The 25459-nt window shown below is 37.3% G+C and overlaps 1 protein-coding gene across 3 annotated transcripts in view; it reads right to left on the bottom strand.

Annotated features, from left to right (window-relative positions):
- Positions 1-25459, bottom strand: part of F8 (coagulation factor VIII) — a gene marked incomplete at both ends in the record, with an annotated part of 191009 nt that overhangs the window by 109172 nt on the left and 56378 nt on the right. For all 3 annotated transcript variants that reach the window (XM_080909833.1, XM_080909832.1, XM_080909831.1), the window contains 3 exons: positions 7598-7748; positions 9233-9447; positions 10858-10951. In XM_080909833.1, the coding sequence (XP_080765959.1) occupies positions 7598-7748; positions 9233-9447; positions 10858-10951 (460 nt within the window). The remainder of the gene's footprint in view (positions 1-7597; positions 7749-9232; positions 9448-10857; positions 10952-25459) is intronic.

Here is a 25459-nt window from a genome sequence, read left to right on the forward strand (position 1 = left end):
AGAAAGGAAAGTGGAAAAATAACGACTGAAACTGAGGAAATTCAAGAAATCATCAAATCCTACTACAAAAGCCTATACTCAACAAATCTGGAAAATCTGGAGGAAATGGATGAATTAATAGACAGATACAGGATACTAAAGTTATACCAGGATCAGGTAAACCATCTAAATAATCCCATAACACCTAAAGAAATAGAAGTAGTCATCAAAAGCTTCCCAAACAAAAAAAGCCCAGGTCCAGATGGGTTCAGTACAGAATATTATCAAACATTTATTGAGGACATAATACCAATACTCTCCAAATTATTCCATAAGATAGAATCAGATGAAATACTACCTAACTCATTTTATGAGGCTACAATAACCCTCATACCTAAACCACACAAAGACCCTACAAGGAGAGAGAACCTCAGATCAATCTCACTTATGAACATTGATGCAAAAATACTCAACAAAATCCTTGCAAACTGAATCCAAGACCACTTCAAAACGATCATTCACCATGATCAAGTAGGCTTCATCCCTGGCATGCAGGGTTGGTTTAAAAAACGGAAATCCATCAATGTAATCCACAAACAAACTCAAAGAAAAAATCCACATGGTCATCTCACTAGATGCTGAGAATGCATTTGACAAAATTCATCACCCCTTCATGTTCAAAGTATTGGAAAGAACAGGAATCCAAGGCCCATACCTAAACATAATAAAAAGCAATATACAGCAAACCAATAGCCAACATCAATCTTAATGGTGGGAAACTTGAAGCAATACCACTAAAATCAGAGACTCAACAAGGCTGCCCACTCTCCCCCTACCTATTCAACACAGTACTGGAATTCCTGGCCAGAGCAATTAGACAGCCAAAAGAAATCAAAGGGATACAAATTGGAAAGGAAGAAGGAAAGACATCACTATTTGCAGATGAAATGATAGTGTATTTAAGGGACCCCACAAATTCCACCAGAGAACTCCTACAGCTGATAAATAATTTCAGCAAAGTGGCTGGATATAAAATTAACTCAAACAAATGAGTAGCCTTCCTATATTCAAAGGACAAACATGTGGAGAAAGAAATTAGGAAAAAGCTACCCTTCACAATAGTCACAAAAACTATGAAATACCTTGGTTTGACTCTAACTAAGCAAGTGAAGGACCTGTATGACAAGAACTTCAAACCTCTAAAGGAAATCGAGGAAGATCTCAGAAAATAATTTAAAAAATTAAAAAAAAGAAAGAAAAAGAACTGAAGAAGCTAAAAGAATTTGCAACCCCATGGGCAGAACAACATTATCAGCCAAACAAACCCTCCACAAATTTCATGGACTAAAACAGCAAGGAGTGATTACACATAGAGAGACCCGTGTCTTTATTTGTATATGTAGCAGATGATGGCACTGTCTGCCATCAGTGGGAGACAAGGCTTTTGGTCTAGTGAAGGTGCATTTTTTGCAGTGCAGGGGAATGCCAAGACACTGAGGTGAAGATGCTGGTTGGGACAGAGACAACTTTCATGGAAGCAAGGGGAGAGGGAGAGTATGGGAGTGGGGGAAGGGAGATAACATTTGAAATGTAAATACAGAGAATATCCAATTTAATTTAACTTTAAAAGGTTGGAAATAAAAAAAAAAACAAAAAAGAGAACACAAATGCCAGCCTAAGTTACTATATACAAAAAGAAGAAAAACATAACTCTCAAATACCATAGATGGTGAAAATCAACTATTCCAGGACAAAACTAAATTTAGACAGTATCTGCCCACAAATCCAGCCCTACAAAAATAATAAATGGAAAACTCAAACAGAAGGAGGGAAACTATACCCTAGGAAAAGCAAGAAAATAACAGTCTTCCAACAAACCCCAAAGAAGAAAACCACACAAATATAATTCTACCTCTAACAACAAAAATAAAACAAGAAAAAGCAACCACTATTCCTTAATTTCTCTTAACATCAATGGACTCAATTCCCCAATAAAAGGACATAGATTATCAGACTGGATACTTAAACAGAAATCAGCATTTTACTACATACAGGAAACTAATCTCAGAGAGAAAGACAGGCACTACCTCAGAGTAAAAGGCTGGGGAAAAAAAACCTTCAAAGCAAATGGTCTCAAGAAGCAAGGTGGATTAGCTATTCTAATATCAAATACAATAGATTTTCAAACAACAGTAATCAAAAAAGGTAAAAAAGGATACTTTTAACTTATCAAAGGAAAAAAATCTATCAACATGAACTCTCAAACATGAACATCTATGTTCTAAATGCAAGGGCATCTACATTCATAATAGAAACCTTACTAAAGCTAAAAGCATATATCACACCACACACAATCATAGTGGGAGATTTGAACACCCCACTCTCATCAATGGACAGATCATGGAAACAGAAAATGAACAGAGACAACAAAACTAGCAGAGGTTATGAACCCATTGGATTTAACAGACATCTATAGAATATTTCATCCTAAAACAAAAGAATATACTTTCATCTTAGCACTTCAAGGCACCTTCTCCAATAGTGATCATACAATCAGTCACAAAACAGGCCTCAACAAATATAAGAAGATTGAAATACTCCCATTCTATCAGATTACCATGGACTATGGCTGGTCTTTAATAACAAAAAATGCTCAAAAAGCCCACATACACATGAAAGTTGAACAGTGCTCTACTCAGTGAAAACATGGTCAAGGAAGAAATAAAGAAATAAAACAAAAACATTTTATAATTTAACAAAAATGAAGAGACAACACACCCACACTTATGGGAAACAAATATACCCAAGAAGAGAAGATGGCAGAAAATAATGAAACTCAGGGCTGAAATCAATTAAGTAGAAACAACAATAACTAAGGAATCACCAAAGCCAGGAGCTGGTTCCTTGAGAAAATCAACAAGATACATAAACCCTTAGCCAGACTAACCAGAGAGCACAGATACAGTATTCAAATTAACAAAATCAGAAATGAAAAGGGAGACATAACAACAGAGACAGGAAATTTCAAAAATCATTAGATTTACTACAAAACCTATACTCAACAAACTGGAAAATTTGGATAAATGGACAATTTTCTAGACAGATACCAGATACCAAAGTTAAGTCAGGATCAGATAAACCATCTAAACAGTCCCAAAACTCTTAAAAATAGAAGCAGTCATCAAACGTCTCCAAACCAAAAACAAAGCCCAGGAACAAATGGGTTTAGTGCAGAATTCTATCAAACCTTCAAAAAAGACCTAATACCAATAACCTCCAAATGATTCCATAAAATAGAAACAGAATGAACACTACCCAATGAAGCCATTGATACTATAATATAACTATTTGCAGATGATATTATAGTATACTTAAGAGGCCCCTAAAATTCCACCAGAGAACTCCTACAGCTGATAAACAATTTCAGCAAAGTAGCTTTCCCAATCCTACATTGGATAGAGGGTTAGTATCCAATATATACAAAGAACTCAAGAAGTTAATCTCTAGAGAATCAAATAATCCTGTTAAAAATAGGGTACAGAGCTAAACAAATTTTTTTTTTCAACTGAGGAATACTGAATGGCTGAGAAGTACTTAAAAAAAATGTTCAACTTCCCTAGTCATCAGGAAAATGCAAATCAAAACCACCCTAAGATTTCACCTCATACCAGTCAGAATGGCTAAGATCAAAAACACAGATGACAGCAGATGCTGGTGAGGATGTGGAGAAAATAGAAAAATTCCTGCATTGTTGGTGGGATTGCAAGCTGGTATAACCACTCTGGAAATCAGTCTTCTGGTTCTCCATATAATTGGATAAAGTGCTACTTGAACACTCAGCTATTCCACTCCTGGGCATATACCCAAAAGGCGCTTCAAAATATAGCAAGGACACATGCTCCACCATGTTCATAGCGGCCTTATTTATAATAGCCAGAAGCTGGGATGAACTCAGATGTCCCTCAACAAAGGAATGGATACAGAAACTGTGGTACATTTCCACAATGGAGTATTACTCTGCTATTAGAAACAATGACTTTATGAAATTCCTAGGCAAATGGATGGAACTAGAAACTATCATCCTGAGTGAAGTAACCAAGTCACAAAAGAACACACATGGTATGCACTCACTGATAAGCGGATACTAGCCCCAGAAAGCTCTGAATATTGAAGAAACAATTCACAGACCTTATGAAAGAAGGTCTTGAAAAGAAGGAAGGCCAAAATGTAAATTCCTCACATCTTCTTAGAAGGTAGAACAAAACTCTCATGGGAGGAAATACAAAGTCAAATAGAGGAGCTGGGGCTGAAGAAACGATAATTCAGAGGCTGCCTCACCTAGGGATCTAACCCATATGCATCCAACAAACTCAAGCACTATTGCTGATGCCAAGTAGTGCTTAATGGCAGGAACTAGATATGGATGCCTCCTCAAGGGCTCTGGCAGAGACATACAGATACAGCTGAGCATGCTTGTAGCTAATCATCAGACTGAACACAGGGAACCCAATAAAGTTGCTAAAAAAAGGACTGAAGAAGCTGAATGGGTTGCAAACTCATGGGAAGAACAACATTATCATCCAGCCAAACACACCACAGCTCCTATGGACTAAAATACCAACCATTGAGCACACATGGCTCTAGTTCCATATGTAGCAAAAGATAGTGGTGTCTGGCATCAAAGTGAGAAGAGGCCTTTGGTCCAGTGAGGATGTGTTTTCCCAATGTAGGGGAATGCCAAGGTACTGAGGTGAAGAGAGAGATTTGGAGAGGGCGTAACTTCGTGGAAACATGTAGAGGGGAAGGGGAAATGGGGGAAGGGAATTACATTTGAAATATAAATACAGAAGGTATCTAATAAAAAAAAGAAAGGTGAATATCTCAAATAATATAAATACCGTGGTGTGACTCTAACCAACCAAGTACAAGATCTGTATGACAAGAACTACATGTCTCTGAAAAAAGAAAATTAAGAAGATCTGAGAAGATGGAAAAAAATCTACCATGCTCATGGATTGGCAGGATTAATTTAGTAAAAATGAGCAATTTGCTAAAATCAATCTATAGATTCAATGTAATCCCCATCAAAATTTCAATTAAATTCTTCATAGTATTAGAAAGAACAATTTCCAAATTAATTTGAAATAACAAAAAACCCAAGATAAGGGAAATTATTCTCAATAATAAAATAAATTCTGTGGAGAAACACCATCCCCAACCTCAAGCTGTATTACAGAGAAATCGTGATAAGAACTGTATGGTATTGGTGAAAAGAGTTAAAATTTTAAGGTAGCCCCACTAACCCTGCCTTGAGGACAAGTATGTCTCAAGGCTGAGAACAAAAACCACAGACCACCTAGTCACGATATGGTGACTCTGCAGTTCTGAGCAAAACAAGTATGAAGGTCAGTGTGCCCCAAAATAGGGTATCCTAGAGTTGAAACATGTCCAAAATAGGCAGAGTGTATCAATTTGAATGAACCAATAAAATAGCTACGTGACTGTTGCTAATGCTTACGTGATTTTCCCTATAAGTACTTCTCCCCATTTGAGTTCAGGGTCGACTCCTCTATCTCCTGTGTGAGATACATGTTGTCCTCAGATCTCTGATCTCCTAAAATAAACCTCTTGCCTGATTGTGCAAGATTGGCTTTCCGTGAGTTCTTGGGTTCGAGTTCTCCCCGTACTTGAGTAAGGGGCTTCTGCAATTCAAGGGTCTTTCATTGGTACAGAGGCAGGAGTGTAGATCAGTGGAACAAAATTGAAGACCCAGAAATGAACCCACACACCTATGGTCACTTGATCTTTGACAAAGGAGCTAAAAACCATCTAGTGGAAAAAAGACAGAATCCACAAATGGTGCTGGTTTAACTGGAAGACAGCATGTAGAAGAATGCAAATTGATCCATTCTTATCTCTTTTACAAATCTCAAGTCCAAGTGGATCAAGGATCTCCACATAAAACCAGGTACACTGAAACTATTAGAAGAGAAAGTGAGGGAGAGACTTGAACATATAGGCACAGGGAAAATTTTCCTGAACAATGGCTTATGCTCTAAGATCAAGAATTGAGAAATGGGACCTCATAAAATTGACAAGCTTCTGTAAGGCAAAGGACACTGTCAATAGGACAAAATGTCAACCAACAGATTGTGAAAAGATCTTTACCAATCCTACATCTGATAGAGGGCTAATATCCAATATACACAAAGAACTCAATAAGTTAGACTCTAGAGAATCAAATTATCCTATTAAAAATGGGGGACAGACCGTCTCAGTTCATAGCTAAGCCAAGTTCCATTCTCTATCCACAGTTCACAGGAGGAGCAGGAACATTCTTTAAAACCTGCAGGATGTATTGACTGATAGTCCCCTGACCTTCTGGTCCCAGATAGAGTTTGAATGTCTAACACATGCCTGCAAGCCAATAGATTCAAAGGCCAATATGCTTAGCCAATAAGTTTAAACTGTAACCTTGCTGATGTAATCTGTACCCATAAAAAGTATAAAAAGTTCTTGTAATAGCCTTTTGGGGTCACCTCTCCTCTGGATGTAGACCACCCAGTTCAATGGACTAATAAACCTCTCGCTTTTGCATTGTTCCCCCCCCCAAAATGGGGGACAGAGCTAGACAAGGAATTCTCAACTGAAACATATTGAATGGCTGAGAAGCACCTACAACCCAAGTCATCATCAAAGACAAATCAAAACAACCCTGAGATTCCACCTCACACCAGTCAGAATGGCTAAGATCAAAAACTCAGGTTATAGCTGAAGCTGGGGAGGATGTGGAGAAAGAGGAACACTCCTCCATTGTTGGTGAATTGCAAGCTGGTACAACCACTCTGAAAATAAGTTTGGAGGTTCCTCAGAAAATTGGACTTAGTAATACCTGAAGACCCAGTTACACCACTCCTGGGCATATACCCAAAAGATACTCCAACATATAACAAGGACACATACTCTACTGTGTTCATAGCAGCCTTATTTATAATAGCTAGAAGCTGGAAAGAACCCATATGTCCTTCAACAGAGAAATTGATAAAGAAAATATGGTACATTTATACAATGGAATACTACTCAGCTATTAAAAATAGTGATTTAATGAAATTCTTAGGCAAATGGATGGAACTAGAAAATATAATTCTGAGTAAGGTAACCCAATCATAAAAGAATACACATGGTTTGCACTGACTGATAAGTAGATATGCACCCCCATAGAAGCAGGGGGAGGGGGTATGAGATTGGGGTATTTTTTAGAGAGAAAACTTGGAAAGGAGATATCATTTCAAATGTAAACAAAATATATCAGATTAATAAAAAGGAAAGGTGAACATCATATACATAGTATATGATTATATAGTAATAAAATATTTTGAAATGAGTTATCTTTGTATGTAATAGTTAGCAAAAGGGAGTAATATAGGACATAAAATACAAATTTAAAAGACAGGGTAGCCAACAAATTGTAGTCAGTATACTATTGAAATATGCATTATATGGTCACAGTTACATATTTATTATAGTCTCTATATAACAGATGTTACCTATATATAAGTTGGGGGTATCAATTTACCTTTATTAGAAGTATACTGAATACAAGTTATTCTTCACTTACTGTGCATGATGTTGGAGGCCTGGAACCCAGGGTCCTCAGGCTCTGTATCAGCTGCATTGGGGAGGAAGCGTTGCATGTTCTCTGTGATGTACCAGCTTTGGTTCTCATCAAATAGAGAAAACAGGATGACATTTCTCTTGTCTGACATCATCTATTAATAACATGTATTAAAGGGGAGAAGGAAAAGACAGCATATAGTATACTATTAAGGCATGTACTGAAGAGGAATGGACATTTTATGTGAGGAGTGCATGTTTAGAACTAATGCAATCTTAAGGTAAGAAGGTAACTAGATCTGGTAAGTTTCCTTCTAAACCCATGATTATATATATATATATATAGTTTGTGCCATTGTTTTCATTTTTGTGTGTTTGAAGTAGAGAAATGCAGATCTTTAAAGTACATCCAAATCAAATAAAATTAATACTATTCTGAGTTCTCTTGTCTTGAAAATATTTTTACATAAGCCTACCAGCTTATAGTGAATTTTAAAAAAATAAAATAAAAAGGAAATCAGACGTGACAAGATGAACACTGAATAATACCATAAATATTTTGTTCAAAAAAGCTCCAGGATCTTAGCATAGTGCTTTATATAATGAACGGAATTCATGCTAATTGTGTATAAGATTTATCATCTAAAACTTCATGTTTGTAAATTTAATTTTATATGAACCATAGTGACAAAAGCCAGAATGCTGAAGAAAACATTAGAGAATATATATTTCAGTCATCTTCCAAAAGCTTGTGGAAAAGTATAAAGTTTAGGCTTTCAGCAGTCTCCCAGATAGCTCATCTAACTTAACCAAACTATTTTGCCTCTACTCCACGGCAGTGTGTGTTCAACCAGTGGAATCTCTCCTCTGCTTTCTTTTCCAAGCATCTCTTTCTCTGCCCAGAAATTCTGCCCTGCACTTCCTGCCCAGCTACTGGTTGTCACATCTAATTACAGCCAATCAGATACAATTATAGATTGCCTCTAGGCTAGTGAAGAAGGACAAATATTTACAAAATATGTGGCCATTGATGGGTCACAGAAATAACAATACTAAGATACTGACAGCAACTAAGCTCTCAGAGACTCTCTATACAAAGAATTAACAATTGAATATATAGAGACCTACCATTGTACTTAAACGTACTGGCCTCATCCCCTGTACTGCATAAACTGGGCATGGAGTCATACACTGTAATTCCAGTATTTACAAGGTATAGGTAAGACAACCTGATGTCAAAGACCATCTTCAGCTACATAAAAAGTTTGAGGCAAGTCTGGAACACCTGAAACACTGTCTCAAAAAAATGGTCATTTAAATATAGGTGGAAATTAGATAGATAAGAATGGGAAGATTCCTGGGGCAGTGGTGGGAGCTCAAACTCCCAGATTGGGACTGAGTTAAATAGAAAGAATCTGGGGTCCTGGCTTTTCTGTTTCTTAGCAGATGAGATGCTTAGAAAAAAAATCAAATTTAATGAAAGTTAAGTAGAATTCAGCTTAATTACTTTAATTGAGTTACATTTCTGTAAGTTATAGTGGTACCTATATCAAGAGTGTATAGGGAATATCTAGAAGTTTATAGGCATTTTATTCCACTTTTACTTTCAAATTTAGTACTTGATAAGAAATGGTCCCACCTGGTTTCCTCTTTGATCTACAGATTCTTTGTAGCAGATGAGAAGAGGGCCAATCAGTCCTGAAGCTAGATCTCTCTCAGGGTTAATGAAACTTGAATAATAGCGGGTCAGGCACCGTGGATCTGATTTAGTTGGTCCATCTTCTACTGTAACTGTCCATTTGTACTTGAATATTTCTCCTGGATGAATTGGCAAATCCTTCAAATGCTTTATACCTATCCACATTCAAACAAAAAATATATTATTAGAGTATAAGGAGCTACATACTTAGTAATGTTGAATCAAATTTGGCCCAAACCTGCTTTTATATATATTTCAAGTTTTCTGTGCATTGAAACTGTAACCTAACTTGGTACATGAATATTTTTAACCTAACATGGAAGTATATTCTTATAAGTAGTTAAGTCTTAGCATATCATAATAGCCAAGCCCCCAGCCCATTAAAAGCTGAAGCTGTGATAATACTGTATAAAAACCTACTGGCTGCATTTATTTATTTATTTTTCACTTTTTACAAACTTTATTTTATTGGATATATTCTTTACTTACATTTCAAATGTTATCCCCTTTCCTGGTTTCCCCTCTGGAATCCTCCTATCCCATCCCTCCTCCCCCTATGAGAGTGTTCCCCCCACCCACCCACTCTTTCCCATCTCCCCGCCATGGCCTTCCCCTACACTGGGGTATTGAACCTTCACATGGCCAAGGACATCTCCTCTCATTGATGCCAGATAAGGCATACTCTGCTACATATTCTGATGAAGCCATAGGTCCCTCTATGTATACACTTGGGTTGGTGGTTTAGTCTCTAGGAGCTGGGGGGGGGTGGTCTGCTTATGATATTATTGTTCTTTCTTGTGGGGTTGTTTTTTCTTCTTTCCAGACCCTGCTCTCAGAATGACAACTCTGAAACAAATTATTTATTAATAAATGCCCATTACACAAGCTTTAACTCATTCCCTAACCAGCTCATATGTCATTTAATCCATTTAAACTATTCTATGTCTTCCAAATGGTTTGTTTACTACTCCTAATTTATCATTTTTCTCAGTGTCTAACTTAGTGTCTCATTTGAATCTCTCCTGTCTCTATCCTGAATTTGGCTACCTGATGGTTTATGTCCATCTCTCCTTATTATCTCATTCTTTCTCAGAATCCTCTCTCTTCCTGCCAGTGTCCACCTCCTATTTGCTACCTCAGCTCAATAGCCATCAGGTTTTAAAGTTGACAAGGTTTGCTTATAAGAGAATCTCTCTATGCTTTTCATAACGTATTAGTTTAAAAAGGTTTATCTCTTACTACAAATAATAGGAATAATAAGAAATATTTTTATGTTCTTACAAAAGAAAGAATAATCTATTTTATTTTAATAATAGTCAGGACAGTGGACAATAAAATAACAACAGCATATTACCTAGTTCTATGGTAAATATATTTGTAAAATGATCTTACATTACAAAAATGGTACAAATGCTACCTGTGTTTTATTAATTTTAAAATAAAAGTTAAGACAAAGCAAAGAATAATTATGTAAAATTATTATGAAAATATGGTGTCAACAGCTGGAGTTGTACTTTAAGTATATCTATATGAAAAAAAGACCTATAAAGAAAGATACTAATTACCTCGTGGAAGTCTCCTTGCATGTAGAGGACTGACATCAGTGATTCCATGAGGGTGAATGTTATATGGCCGGCTTGCTTGATTCTTAAATATAATCTGAAAGTAAAAGTGAGATATGAGATCAAGTCCTAAGACGACTAAGAAAAATGTGGCTTAACTCTAGAAAATCAAAAGCTGCCTGTATCTACACTAGAGGTCTAAGTTTTTAATAAAACTCAATATATTTGCTCTGTTCCTGAGAAGGAAGCTCAGGTAGCTGCTTGGGTTTGCCATAGCCTTATACATTTCATTTGCTTTAGCAAGCCTTGCCTGCATCTCCCGCACAAAGTGAAATCTGGGTGTCTGGTAAGGATACTCAGCCTCTCTGAATTCTTGGCACTTAATGATTAAATATGTGAGAAAGAGATAGTGATTCAGGTTATAAGAGTTATCAGTTAAGCAGGTTTAACTAGAAGATAATTTATAGCCTCAAACAAGGATGGCAGTTGTCAGTGTCTAATTACAAAAGTTTTAAACAAGATTTAAAAAAAAAAGCAGAAAACAAGCGCTGGCCCACCACCATCAGGACTCTCAGCCTGCCCAAAGATTACTGAGCACCTAGAGGAGCCACAGGAGCGTTCTCGCTCCTGATCAATGAGTGAGTCCACACTTTTCTCCACTGTTTATCAAGGGAGAAGCCACCAAAAACTCTCAGGGCACAGACAGTGCTGTGCAGCCTGGGAACGGACAGTTCCTACCCAAAGCCAGAGCCGGCCCACAATGATCAGGACTCTTGGCCTGACTATAGATTACTGAGCAACCAAGAGTAATCTCCATCTTGAGCCCATGGGTCTAAAGACCCACAGGAGATACAAACTCCAGAGTGAGACAACATGAACACCTACCATCGCAGATAAAAAGATGGCAAGATGCAAGGGAAAAGACCTAAGAAATGGAAACCAAGACAAACTGGCAATATCAAAACCCAGTTCTCCCACCACAGCAAAGAGTGAATATCTCAATACACCAGAATAACAAGATTTGGACTTAAAACTTCATGATGATAATGGAGGTCCTCAAGAAACACATGAATATTTACTTTAAAGAATTATAGGAGAATATACATAAAAAAGTAGAAGCCCTTAAAGAGGAAACACACACACACACAAAAAAAAAAAAAAAAATCACATAAAGAGATACATGAAAATACAACCAAACAGGTAAAGGAATTGAAAATGGAAATAGAAACAATTAGGACATCGGAAAAGGAGACAACCTTGGGGATAAAAAAACTAGGAAAGAGATCAGGAGTCATAGATACAAGCACCACCAACAGAATAAAAGAGATGGAAGACAGAATCTCAGGGGCAGAACATACCGTAGAAAACATTGACAGATCCTTGGTATTTAAAAATCATTATGTTTGGGAAATCCAGAGACACAGGACTGGTGAGAAGGCGGTCTGAGTAGCTGGGGAGCAGAGAAATCTCTGCAAAGCCCGCAGAGAGTGTGTCCCCCCTAGCCACCGCTTGATTCAGGGAACTAGGAACCCAGCATTGGACTATCTATTCCTAGCTGTCAGCCTTTGGGTGCAAAACAGGTGCACAGGACATCCACCACCAAGAAAATGCGGAGATCCAGGGACACAGGCCAGGTACAAGGGAGAGGCGAAAAACAATCACTGACAACTAGACCACGTACAAACAGACAACAAGATGGCAAGAAGAAAGCAAAAGAATGTACCCCAGAGAAACCAAGACAACCTGGCAACACCAGAACCCAGCTCTCCCATTACAGCAAACAGTGGAATGCCAAACACTCCAGAAAAAGAAGACTCAGACCTGAAATCATACCTCAAGATGATGATAGAGATCCTTAAACAAGAATGGGAGGAAAAGCATAAAGAATTAGAAGCCTTTAAAGAGGAAACAAGAAAAACACTCAAAGAACTCAAAAAACTAGAGGAAAACAGAACCAAAGAAATGAAGGAGTGGAAGGAGAAATTTAAAATGGAAATGGACACAATAAAGAAAACACTAAAAGAGACAACCCTAGAGGTAGGAAACCTAAAAAAGAAATCAGGAATCACAAATGCAAGCATTTCCAACAAACTAGAAGAGATGGAAGAGAGAATCTCGGGGGCCGAAGACAACATTGAAAACCTAGACAAAAAGGTCAGAGAAGATACAAAAAACAAAAAGCTCCTAACCCAAAATGTCCAGGAGATCCAGGACATAATGAGAAGACCAAACCTAAGGATAATAGGAATAGAATAGGGTGAAGAATATAAACTAAGAGACACAGTAAATATCTTCAACCAAATTATAGAAGAAAACTTCCCTACCCTTAAGATTGAAATGACCATGAGCATAAAACAAGCCTACAGAACTCCAAATAGGTTGTTCCAGAAAAGAAATTCCTCCTGACACATAATAGTCAAAATGCCAAGTGCTCAAAGCAGAGAAAGAATACTAAAAAGCAGTAGGAAAAAAAAGGTCATGAAACATATAAAGGCAGACCAATCAGAATCACACCCAACTTCTCAACAGAGACTATGAAAGCTAGAAGATCCTGGACAGAGATCATGCAGACCCTAAGAGAGCACAAGTGTCAGCCAAAGCTGCTATACCCAGCAAAACTATCAATCACCATAGATGGAGAGACTAACATATTCCAAGACAAAACTAAATTTACACAATGTCTGATCACAAACCCAGCACTACAACGAATTACATGTGGAAAACCCAATACAAGGAGGAGAACTACATCCTAGTAAAAAGAAGAAAACCAAAAGAAGAAAAACACACAGGCACAATTCAACCTCCAAAAGCAAAAATAGCAGGAAACAGCAACCACTATTCCTTGATATGTGTTAACATAAATGGATTCAATTCCCCAATAAAAAGATATAGGCTATCAGACTGGATACATAAAGAAAACCCAGCATTTTGCTGCATACAGGAAACTCATCTCAGAGACAAAAACAGACACTATCTCAGAGTAAAAGGCTGGGGAAAAAAGCCATCAGGAAAATGCAAATCAAAACAACTCTGAGATTCCACCTCACACCAGTCAGATTGGCCAAGATCAAAAATTCAGATGACAACAGATGCTGGCTAGGGTGTGGAGAAAGAGGAATACTTCTCCACTGTTGGTGGGGTTGTAAACTGGTACAACCTTTCTGGAAATCAGTCTGGTGATTCCTCAGAAAATTGCACTTAGTACTACCTGAAGATCCAGTTATTCCACTTCTAGGCATATACCCCAGAGATGCTCCAACATAAAACAAAGACACATGCACCACAATGTTCATAGCAGCTCTATTTATAATAGCCAGAATCTTGAAAGAACCCAGATGTCCTTCAGTAAATGAATGGATACAAAAATTGTGGTATATTTACACAATGGAGTACTACTCAGCTATTAGAAACAACTACTTTTTGAAATTCTTAAGAAAATAGATGCATCTAGAGAATATCATCCTGAGTGAGATAACCCAGTCACAAAATAACAGACATAATATGCAATCACTGATAATTGGATACTAATCCCAGAAAGCTCTGAACACCCCCGAAACAACTCACAGACTGTGTGAAGTTCAAGAAAAGAAAAGAAAAGAAACGAAAAAACCATTATGCTTAATCCCTACACACCAAGAAAACTTTGACCAATTCCAGGTTAAATCCTGTTTTACATGTACTTTATGCTCATTGTAACTAGTAAGATCTTAATGCACACTATGAAACCTTTAAAAAAAAAAGGCAAGCACTGACAACATGTATTCATATACTTTTATGCAAAATAATTAAAATCTGTACATTTATCTTTGTTTTTTAAAATAAAGTTGTTCAATAAAAAAAGAATAGAATGTTCTCAATTTAGATAAGCAAGGAAAGAAAAATTATGTCAATAGTGAAAATTCCTGCTCCAAATGTTACAGCAATGTGGTAGGTCTATAAAAGACATTTTTTTTTCTATTATACCTAGTTGCCTGTGATGTAGCTGCTTTTTATATAAGAAATAAAGAAAATGGTAAAGGAAAAAATCATTATGTTTAATCTTTATACACCAAGAAAACTTTAACAATTTCCATGTTACATTTGTTTTAAACATACTTTATGCTCACTGTAACTACTAAGTTGCCAATGCATACTACCAAACCTTTTAAAAAATACTGCCAAAAATATATTCATATTTTTATGCAAAATGCTTTAAAACCTGTACATTTATCAATGTTTTTTAAAATGAAGTTGTTTAATTTAAAAAAAGAAAACGTTGACACAACAGTCAAAGGAAATGCAAAAATCAAAAAGCTTCAAACCCAAAATATCCAGGAAATACAAGACATGAGGAGAAGGCCAAACCTAAGGATAACAGTTGTAAAAGAGAGCAAAGACTCCCAACTGAAAGGCCCACTAAATGTCTTAAAAAAAATCAAAAACGAATATTACCCCAACCTAAAGAAAGAGTCTATGAGCATACAAGAAGCCTGCAGAACTCCAAATAGATTGGACCAGAAATGAAATTCCTCCTGACAAATAATAGTCAAAACAACAAATATTCCAAATAAAGAAATAATACTAAAAGCAGTAAGGGAAAAAGGACAAGTAACATATAAAGGCAGACAGATCAGAAATATACCACACTTCTCAACAAATACTATAAAAGCTAGAAGATTCTGTACAGACATCATACTGACCATAAGAGAACAAATATGCAAGCCCACATTGCTATATACAGAAAAATTCTAAAATACATTGGTGGAGAAACCAAGATATTCCAGAACAAAAACAAAGTTACACAGTATCTGTCCACAAACCCAGCCCTACAAAGCACGATAGATGGAAAACTTCAACAAAAGGAGATAAACTGCACTCTAGGAAAAGCAAGAAAATAATCTTCTGAGAACAAACCCAACAGAAGAAAACCACACAAATATAATTCTACATCTACCAACAAAAATAACAGGACAAAAACAATCATTATTCCTTAATATCTCTTAACATCAATGGACTCAGGTGAGCCAGCATGAGGTCCCCCGATACCCACTCCCCACCTCAGCTTGCTCCAGGGAACCAGTAACCCTGTATCTGGCTATTCCCAGCCAGAAAACAAGGAGTGAGGAACAGCACTCAGACCACTGACCACCAGGAACAGCAGGGAGTCAGTGGTGAGGCCACATGCGCCCCCCCACCTCCCCACCCCCCCTTCCCCCTCCTCGCCCCAGGTTGCTCCAGGGAACCAGTAACCCTGCATCAGGCTATTCCCAGCTGGACAACCCACTGTGAGGAAGCACACTCAGACCACCCAACACTAGGAATAGCAGTGAGCCAGCTGTGATCCAGCAGTGATTTAGGAACACAAGACTGACAACAAGATGGCAAGAGGAAAGGGAAAGAACATACCCTAGGGAAAGCAAGACAACCTGGCAACACCAGTACCCAGCTCTCCCATCACAGCAAACAGCAGAATGCCAACCACACCAGAAAAAGAAAACGCAGACCTAAAATCATACCTCAAGACGATGATAGAGATCCTTAAACAAGAACGGAAGGAAAAGCATAAAGAATTAGAAGCTTTTAAAGAAGAAACAAGAAAAACACTCAAAGAACTAGAGGAAAACAGAACCAAAGACATGAAGGAATGGAAGAAGGAATTTAAAAAGGAAATTGACACAATAAAGAAAACACAAAAAGAGATAACCCTAGAGGTAGAAAACCTAAAAAAAAAAATCAGGAGTCACAGATGCAAGCATTTCCAAAAGACTACAAGAGATGGAAGAGAGAATCTCGGGGGGCGAAGACAACATTGAAAACATAGACAAAGCAGTCAGAGAAGATGAAAAATCAAAAAGTTCCTAACTCAAAATATTCAGGAGATCCAGGACACAATGAGAAGACCAAACGTAAGGATAATAGGAATAGAAGAGGGCAAAGAATATCAACTAAGAGGCACAGTAAATATCTTCAACAAAATCATAGAAGAAAACTTCCCTACCCTTAAGAATGAGATGACCATGAGCATAAAACAAGGCTACCGAACTCCAAATATACTGGATCAGAAAAGAAACTCCTCCCAACACATAATAGTGAAAATGCCAAGTGCCCAAAGCAAAGAAAAAAATATTAAAAGCAGTAAGGGGAAAAGGCCATGTAACATATAAAGGCAGACCAATCAGAATCACAACCGATTTCTCAACAGAAACTATGAAAGCTAGAAGAACCTGGACAGACATCATGCAGACAGGCCCTAAGACAGCACAGGGGCCAGCCAAAGCTGCTATACCCAGCAAAACTCTCAATCACCATAGATGGAGAGACTAAGATATTTCAAGACAAAATTAAATTTACACAATATCTGACAACAAACCCAACACTACAATGAATTATAGGTGGAAAACCGACTACAACAAGGGGAACTACATCCTAATAAAAACAAGAAAACGACTAAGCAAGAAAACCAAAGGAAGAAAGACATACAGGCACAATTCAACCTCCAAAAGCAAAAATAGCAGGAAACAGCAACCACTATTCCTTGATATCTGTTAACAAAAATGGACCCAATTCCCCAATAAAAAGATATAAGCTATCAGACTGGATCCATAAACAAAACCCAGAATTTTGCTGCATACAGGAAACTCATCTCAGAGACAAAGACAGACACTATCTCAGAGTATAAGGTTGGAAAAAAACACTTCCGAGCAAACAGCCCCAAGAAGCAAGCTGGAGTAGCCATTCTAATATGGAAAAAAAATATTTTCAACCAAAATTTTTCAAAAAAGATAAGGAAGGACGCTTTTTACTCATTATAGAAAAAAATTGTCAGGAGGAACTCTCAATTCTTAACATATATGCTCCAAATACAAAAGCACCCATATTCATAAAAGAAACCCTACTAAAGCTCAAAAAATAAATTGCACCCTACACAATAATAGTAGGAGACATAAATACCCCACTCTCACCAATGGACAGACCATGGAAACAAAAACTGAACAAGGATACTGTAAAACCAACTGAAATTAATAGATATCTACAGAACATATCATCCTTAAAAAAAAAAAGAGAGAGAGAATACACCTTCTTCTCAGCACATAATGAACCTTCTCAAAGATTGACCACATTATTGGTCACAAATTGAGCATCAATAGATATAAGAAGATTGAAATACTCCTATGCATCCTCTCAGACCACCATGGTCTAAGGCTGGTCTTTAACAACAAAAAAGACAACAAAAAGCCCACATACACATGAAAACTAAACAACGCTCTGTTAAATGATAGCACGGTCAAAGAAGAAATAAAGAAAGAAATTTAGGATTTTCTAGAATTCAATGAAAATGAAAACACAACATACCCAACCCTATGGGATGCAATGAAAGCAGTACTGAGAGGAAAACTCATAGCTCTGAGTGCTTCCAAAAAGAAACTGGAGAGAGCATACATCAGCAACTTGACAGCACAGCTGAAGTGTCTAGAACAAAAGAAAGCAGATATACCCAAGAGGAGTAGACAGCAAGGAATAATCAAACTTAGGGCAGAAATCAACCAAATAGAAAAAAAGAGCCATTGGAAGAATCAACAAAACCAAGCAATGGTTCTTTGAGAAAATCAAAAAGATTGATAAACCCTTAACCAGACTAACTAGAGTCCAAAGAGAGAGTATCCAAATTAACAAAAACAGAAAGGAAAGTGGAGAAATAACAACTGAAACTGAGGAAATTCAAGAAATCGACAGATCATACTACAAAAGCCTATACTCAACAAAGCTGGAAAATCTGGAGGCAATGGATGAATTCCTAGACAGATACAAGGTACTAAATTTAAACCAGGACCAGGTAAACCATCTAAATAATCCCATAACACCTAAAGAAATAGAGGCAGTCATCAAAAGCCTCCCAACCAAAAAAAGCCCAGGTCCAGATGGGTTTCGTGCAGAATTTTATCACACATTTATTGACTACATAATACCAATACTCTCCAAATTATAACACAAAATAGAATCAGATGGAAAACTACCTAACTCATTTTATGAGGCTACAATAACCATCATTCCTAAACCACACAGAGACCCTACAAGAAAAGAGAACCTCAGACCAATCTCACATATGAACATTGATGTAAAATTACTCAACAAAATCCTTGTAATCTGAATCCAAGAACACATTAAAATGATCATTCACCATGATCAAGTAGGCTTCATCCCTGGGATGCAGGGATGGTTTAATATAAGGAAATCCATCAATGTAATCCACCATATAAACAAACTCAAAGATCAAAATCACATGGTCATCTCACTAGACGCTGAGAAAGCATTTGACAAAATTCAACACCGCTTCATGTAAAAAGTCCTGGAAAGAACAGGAATCCAAGGCCTAAACCTAAACATAATAAAAGCAATATACAGTAAACCAACAGCCAACATAAAACTTAACAGTAGGAAAATTGAAGCAATCCCACTAAAATCAGGGACATATATATATATATATATATATATATATATATATATATATATATATATATATATATATATATATATATATATATATATATATATATATATCAAATGTTACCAGAAAAGATAAAGAAGAACACTTTTAACACATCAAAGGAAAAATCTACGAAGATGAACTCTCAATCCTGAACATTATGGTCCAAATACAAGGGCACACAAATTCATAAAAGAAATTTTTATTAAAACCCAAAGCATATATTGCACCACAGACAATAATAATGTGAGACTTCAACACCCCACTCGCATCAATAAACAGATCATGGAAGCAGAAACTGAACAGACACACTGAAACTAAGAGAAGTTATGAACCAAAGGGATTTATTTAACAGATATCTACAGAACAGTTCATCCTAAAAAAAAGAATATACCTTCTCGGCACCTCATGGTACCTTCTCCAAAATTGACCACATAATCAGTCACAAAGCAGGCCTCAGCAGTTACAAGAAGATTTAAATAATGCCATGCATCCTATCAGATCACCATGGATTGAGGCTGGTCTTCAATTACGGAAAAAAAACCTGCAGGAAGGCAGCATACACTTAGAAGCTGAACAATGTTTTACTCAATGATAACATGGCCAAGGAATAAATAAAGATATAAAAATCTTTTTAGAATTGAATGAAAATAAAGGCACACCATACTATATTTATCAAACACAATGAAGCCTGTACAAAGATGAAAACACATAGGTCTGAGTGCCTCCAAAAAGAAATTGGAGAAAGCATACACTAGCAGCATGACAGCGCACCTGAAAGCTCTGGAACAAAAAGAAGCAGATACAGCATGAGGAGTAGCCAGCAGAAAATAATCAAACCCAGAGCTGAAATCAACCAAGTAGAATCAAAAAGAACTGCACAAAGAATTGACAAAACCAGGAGCTGGTTCTTTGAAACAAATGAACAAGAATGATAAACCCTTAGTCAGACTAACAGAGGGCACAGAGAGAATATTTAAATTACCAAAATCAGAAATGAAAGGGAGGACATAACAACAGAAACCAAGAAAATTCAAGAAATCATCAGATCGTACTACAAAAGCACATACTCAACAAAACTGGAAAATGTAAAGGAAATGGACAGTTTTCTAGACAGATACCACATACCAATGTTAAATAAGAACCATATAAACTATCTAAACATCCCTATAACCCCTAAAGAAATAGAAGCAGTCATCAAAAATCTCCAAAGCAAAAACAGCACAGGACCAGATGGGTTCAGAGCTGAATTCTATCAGAACTTCATAGAAGACTTAATACTAATACTCTCCAAACTATTCTACAAAATAGAAACAGAAGGAACACTATCCAACTAATCATTTTAAGCTGCAGTTACGCTCACACCTAAACTACAAAAACAAACCCTACCAAAAAAAGAGAACTTCAGACTAATTATCCTCATGAACATCAGTGCAAAAATACTCAATAAAACTCTTTCAAACCTAACACAAGACCTCATCAAAATGATGATTCATAATGATCAAGTAGGATTCATTTCAGGGATGCAGGGATGATGGTTCAGTATATGGAAATCCTTCAATGTAATTTACTATATAAACAAACTCTAAGGAAAAAAACACATGATTATCTCATTAGATGCTGAGAAAACAATTGATAAAATTTAACAACCCTTCATGTTAAAAGTCTTGGAAAGATCAGGAATTCAGAGCCCATACCTAAATATAGTAAAAGCAATATATAGCAAAGCAGTAGCCAACATAAATCTAAATGGTGAGAAACTTGAAGCAATCCCACTAGAATAAGGGACTAGACAAGGCTGCCCACTCTCGCCCTACATATTCAATATAGTGCTGGAAGTTCTGGCCAGAGCAATGAGACAGAAGAGGAAAGTCAAAGAGATACAAATCTGAAAGGAAGAAGTCAAAAATATCACTATTTGCAGATGATATGTTTGTATATTTAAGTGACCCCAAAAATTCTACCAGAGAACTTTTACAGCTGATAAACAACTTCAGCAAAGTGTCTGGATAGAAAATAAACTCAAATCAGTTGCCTTCCTATATTCAAAGGATAAACAGGCTGAGAAGAAAATTAGGGAAAGGACACCCTTCCAGATAGTTATAAACAATATAAAATACCTTGGTATGACCCTAACTAAGCAAGTGAAAGATCTGTATGACAAGAAATTCAAATCTCTGAAGAAGAAAATTGAAGAAGACCTCAGAAGTTGGAAAGATCACCCATGCTCATGGATTGGAAGGATTAACATAGTAAAAATGTCCATCTTGCCAAAAGTAATTTATAAACTCAACAGAATCCCCACCACAATTCCAACTCTGTTATTCATAAAGTTAAAAGAGCAATTTGCAAATATATTTGGAATAACAAAAAAAAAATCCAGGAAATCGAAAACTATTCTCAAAAATAAAAGGACTTCTGCGGGAATCACCATCCCTGACTTCAAACTGTATTATAGATCAATTATGTTAAAAACAGCATGGCATTGGTACAGAGGCAGGAGGGTAGATCAATGGAATAAAACTGAAGACCCAGAAATGAACCCACACACCTATGGTCACTTGATCTTTGACAAAGGAGCAAAAACATTCAATGGAAAATGTCAGCATCTTCAACAAATGGTGCTGGTTCTGAAAGAGTTAAAATTTTAAGTTGGTGCCACTAACCCTGCCTTGAGGACAAGTATGTCTCAAGGCTAAGAACAAAATAACATGTTCCAAGAAGTGGCCCAACCACAGACTATCTGGTCTCGGATAAGGGCTGGCTCCGCAGTTCTGAGAAAAACAAGATCGGCATGCCCCCAAAATAGGCTAGCCTAGAGTTGAAACATGTCCAAAATAGGCAGAGTGTGCCAATTTGAATGAACCAATAAAATTGCTACGTGACTGTTGCTAATGCTTAGGTGATTTTTCCCTATAAGTACTTCTCCCCATTTGAGTTCGGGGTCAACTCCTCTATCTCCTGTGTGAGATACTTGTCATCCCCAGAGCTATGGTCTCCTGAATAAAACTCTTGCCTGATTGCATGAAGACTGGATCTTCATGAGTTCTTGGGTTTGAAATATCCCGGTACTTCAGTGAGGGGCTTCCCCAATTCGAGGATCTTTCAGTTCAACTGGCAATCAGCATGTAGTACTGCAAATTGATTCAATCTCATCTCATTGTACAAAGCTTAAGTCCAAATGTATCAAAGGCCTCCACATTAAACCAGGTACACTGAAATTAATAGAGGAGGAAGTAGGGAAGAGCTTAGAACACAAAGGCATAAGGAAAAAATTCATGGAGAGAACACCAGTGGCTTATGCCCTAAGATCAAAGATCAACAAATAGGACCCCATAAAATTGCAAAGTTTCTGCAAGGCAAAGGACACTGTCATGAGGACAAAACAGCAACCAACATATTGGGAAAGGATCTTTACCAATCCTACATCTGACAGAGGGCTAATATCCAATATATACAAAGAACTCAATAAGTTAGACAGCAGAGAATCAAATAATCCCATTAAAAACTGGATAAAGAGCTAAACAAAGATTCTCAACTGAATAATATCGAATGGCTGGGAAGCACTTAAAGAAATGTTCAGCATCCTTAGTCATCAGGGAAATGCAAGTCAAAACAACCCTAAGATTCCACCTCACACCAGTCAGAATGGCTAAGATCAAAAGCCCAGGTGACAGCAGATGCTGGCCAGAATGTGGAGAAAGAGTAATACTCCATCATTATTGGTGGGATTGCAAGCTGGTACACCCACTCTGGAAATCAGTCTAGCATTCCACAGAAATTTGGACATAATACTACCTGCAGAGCCAGCTATACCATCCCTGGGTATATACTCAAAAGACACACCAACTTATATCAAGGGCACATGCTCTACCATGTTCATAGCAGCTTTATTTATAATAGCCAGAATTTGGAAAGATCCGAGATATCCTCCAATAGAGGAAGGGATATAAAAAATGTGGTATATTTATTTACTCAATGGAGTACTACTCAGGCATTAGAAACCATAACTTCATGAAATTCCTAGGCAAATGCTTGGAAGTAGAAGCAATCATACTGAGTGAGCTAATAGTCACAAAAGAACACACACAGTATGCACTCACTGATAAGCATATACTAGCCCAAAAAGCTCTCAATAACCAAGAAACAATTCACAGACCTTATGAAGCTCAACAGGAAGGCAGGACTGAACGTTGATGCCTCAGTCATCCTTAGAAGGTAGAATTAAGCACTCACAGGAGGAAATACAGGGATAAATAGAGGAGCAGGGATTGATGAAAAGGTCATTCAGAGACTGCCTCACCTGGGGAACCTCACCATATGCAGCCACCAAACCCAAGCACTATGACTGATGCCAAGTAGTGCTTACTGACAGGAGCTATATACAGATGCCTCAACAGAGGCTCTTCCAGAGTTATACATATACAGTTGAGGATGGTTGCAGCTAATCACTGGACTGAATGCAAGGTCCCTATGAAGGTGATAGAGAAAGATCTGGGGTTTGCAACCCCATGGAAAAAAATGTATAAATCATCCAAGCCCTGCTGAACTCCCATGAAATAAAACACCAACCACTGAGCACTCATGGAAAGACCCATGGCTCAAGTTTCATATGTAGCAGAGGATAGCATTATCTGGCATCAATTGGAGAAGAGGCGTTTGGTCTGTTGAAGGTGCATTTTCCCAGTTTAGGGGAATGCCAAGGCACTAAGGTGGAAAGGGAGGTTGGAAGATGGAGTACCTTCATGAAAACAAGTATAGGGGGAAGGGGGAGGAGAAGGGGGGAAAGGGATAATATCTGAAACATAAATACAAAGAATATCCAAAAAATAGGAAAAAATAAAAGCAGAAACATATAAATAGCATTGAATGCCTGAAGACTTCCTCCAGATCTGAGGGTATGATTTGTATTTTAAAGTTACTGAAGGAGCCCTTCTGCCTGGCCCTTTCTTTTGAGACAGACTTCTAGTTATTCTGCTCCAAGAAGACACAATATCCTAAGGCATACCAGAAAGTCTGCTGCACTCGAGCATTTAATACCACATCCTCAGGCATCTTAGGAGATCCACTGCACTCAGGACACCACAACAAAAGACATTTCAGGAGTTTCTCTACAGAGGGCAAACTGGGCAACTGAAACCATAGTCTGAAGATCTCCCAGGGTCTTTGTGTCATGCAGGGCAACTGACCCAAAAGACTGAAATTCTCCCTAGAGTTCTGCTGCACACAGGGGAAACATAAACCACAGTTCATAGGCCCCCCCTGGAGAACAGTTTCACACAGGACAACAATTTGACCTTTCCTCTGGATACCAAACAGTCTGAAGGTCTACCAGGAAATCTACTGCAGCTAGGGTAACAGATCAACAGCTTTTCTGCCTCTCTGAAGATTCTCTAGTTGCAAGGTCCCACTGGAGGTCTACAATAGCAAGAACCACAAGCCTACCAAAACACCTGAAGTAACCCAGGGAAAAAAAGGCAGACTCCAGACAGAGTCACCCAGATCACCAAGTACCAGGGATGACCAGATGGCAAGAGAAAAATGTAGAACCATAACCAAAAGAAGCCAATACTCATGGGCATCATCAGTACCAAGTTCTCCTAACATAGCAAGTCCTGAATACACCAACACATCTGAAAAATCAGGAAGTTTACCCAAAATACTATCTCATGAAAATAATAGAGTCCTTTAAGGAGGATATAAATAGCTCACTGGGAAAAAAAAAACACAGGAAAACACAGGTAAACAGGTAGAAGCCCTTTAAGAGGAAGCAAATAAATAATCCCTTAAAGAAATACAGGGAAACACAAACAAGTGAAGGAATTGAATAAAGCAGTCCAAGACCTAAAAGTGAAAGTAGAAACAATAAAGAAAACACAAATGGAGACAATCTTGGAAATTGAAAATTTAGGAAAGAGGTTAGAAATTGTAGATGTATCTATCACCTACAGAATACAAGAGATAGAAGAATTTCAGGTGTAGAAGATACTAAAGAAGACATTGAAACAACTGTCAAAGATAATTCAAAACATAAAAATCTCCTAACTGATAACATCCAAAAAATTGAGGACACAATGAAAAGATCAAGAATAATTGGAATAGAGGAAAACGAAGAGTTCCATTTCAAAGATCCCAAAAATG

This window comes from Micromys minutus (genome assembly GCF_963924665.1).
Source record: "Micromys minutus genome assembly, chromosome: X".
NCBI classification, from domain to species: Eukaryota; Metazoa; Chordata; class Mammalia; order Rodentia; family Muridae; genus Micromys; species Micromys minutus.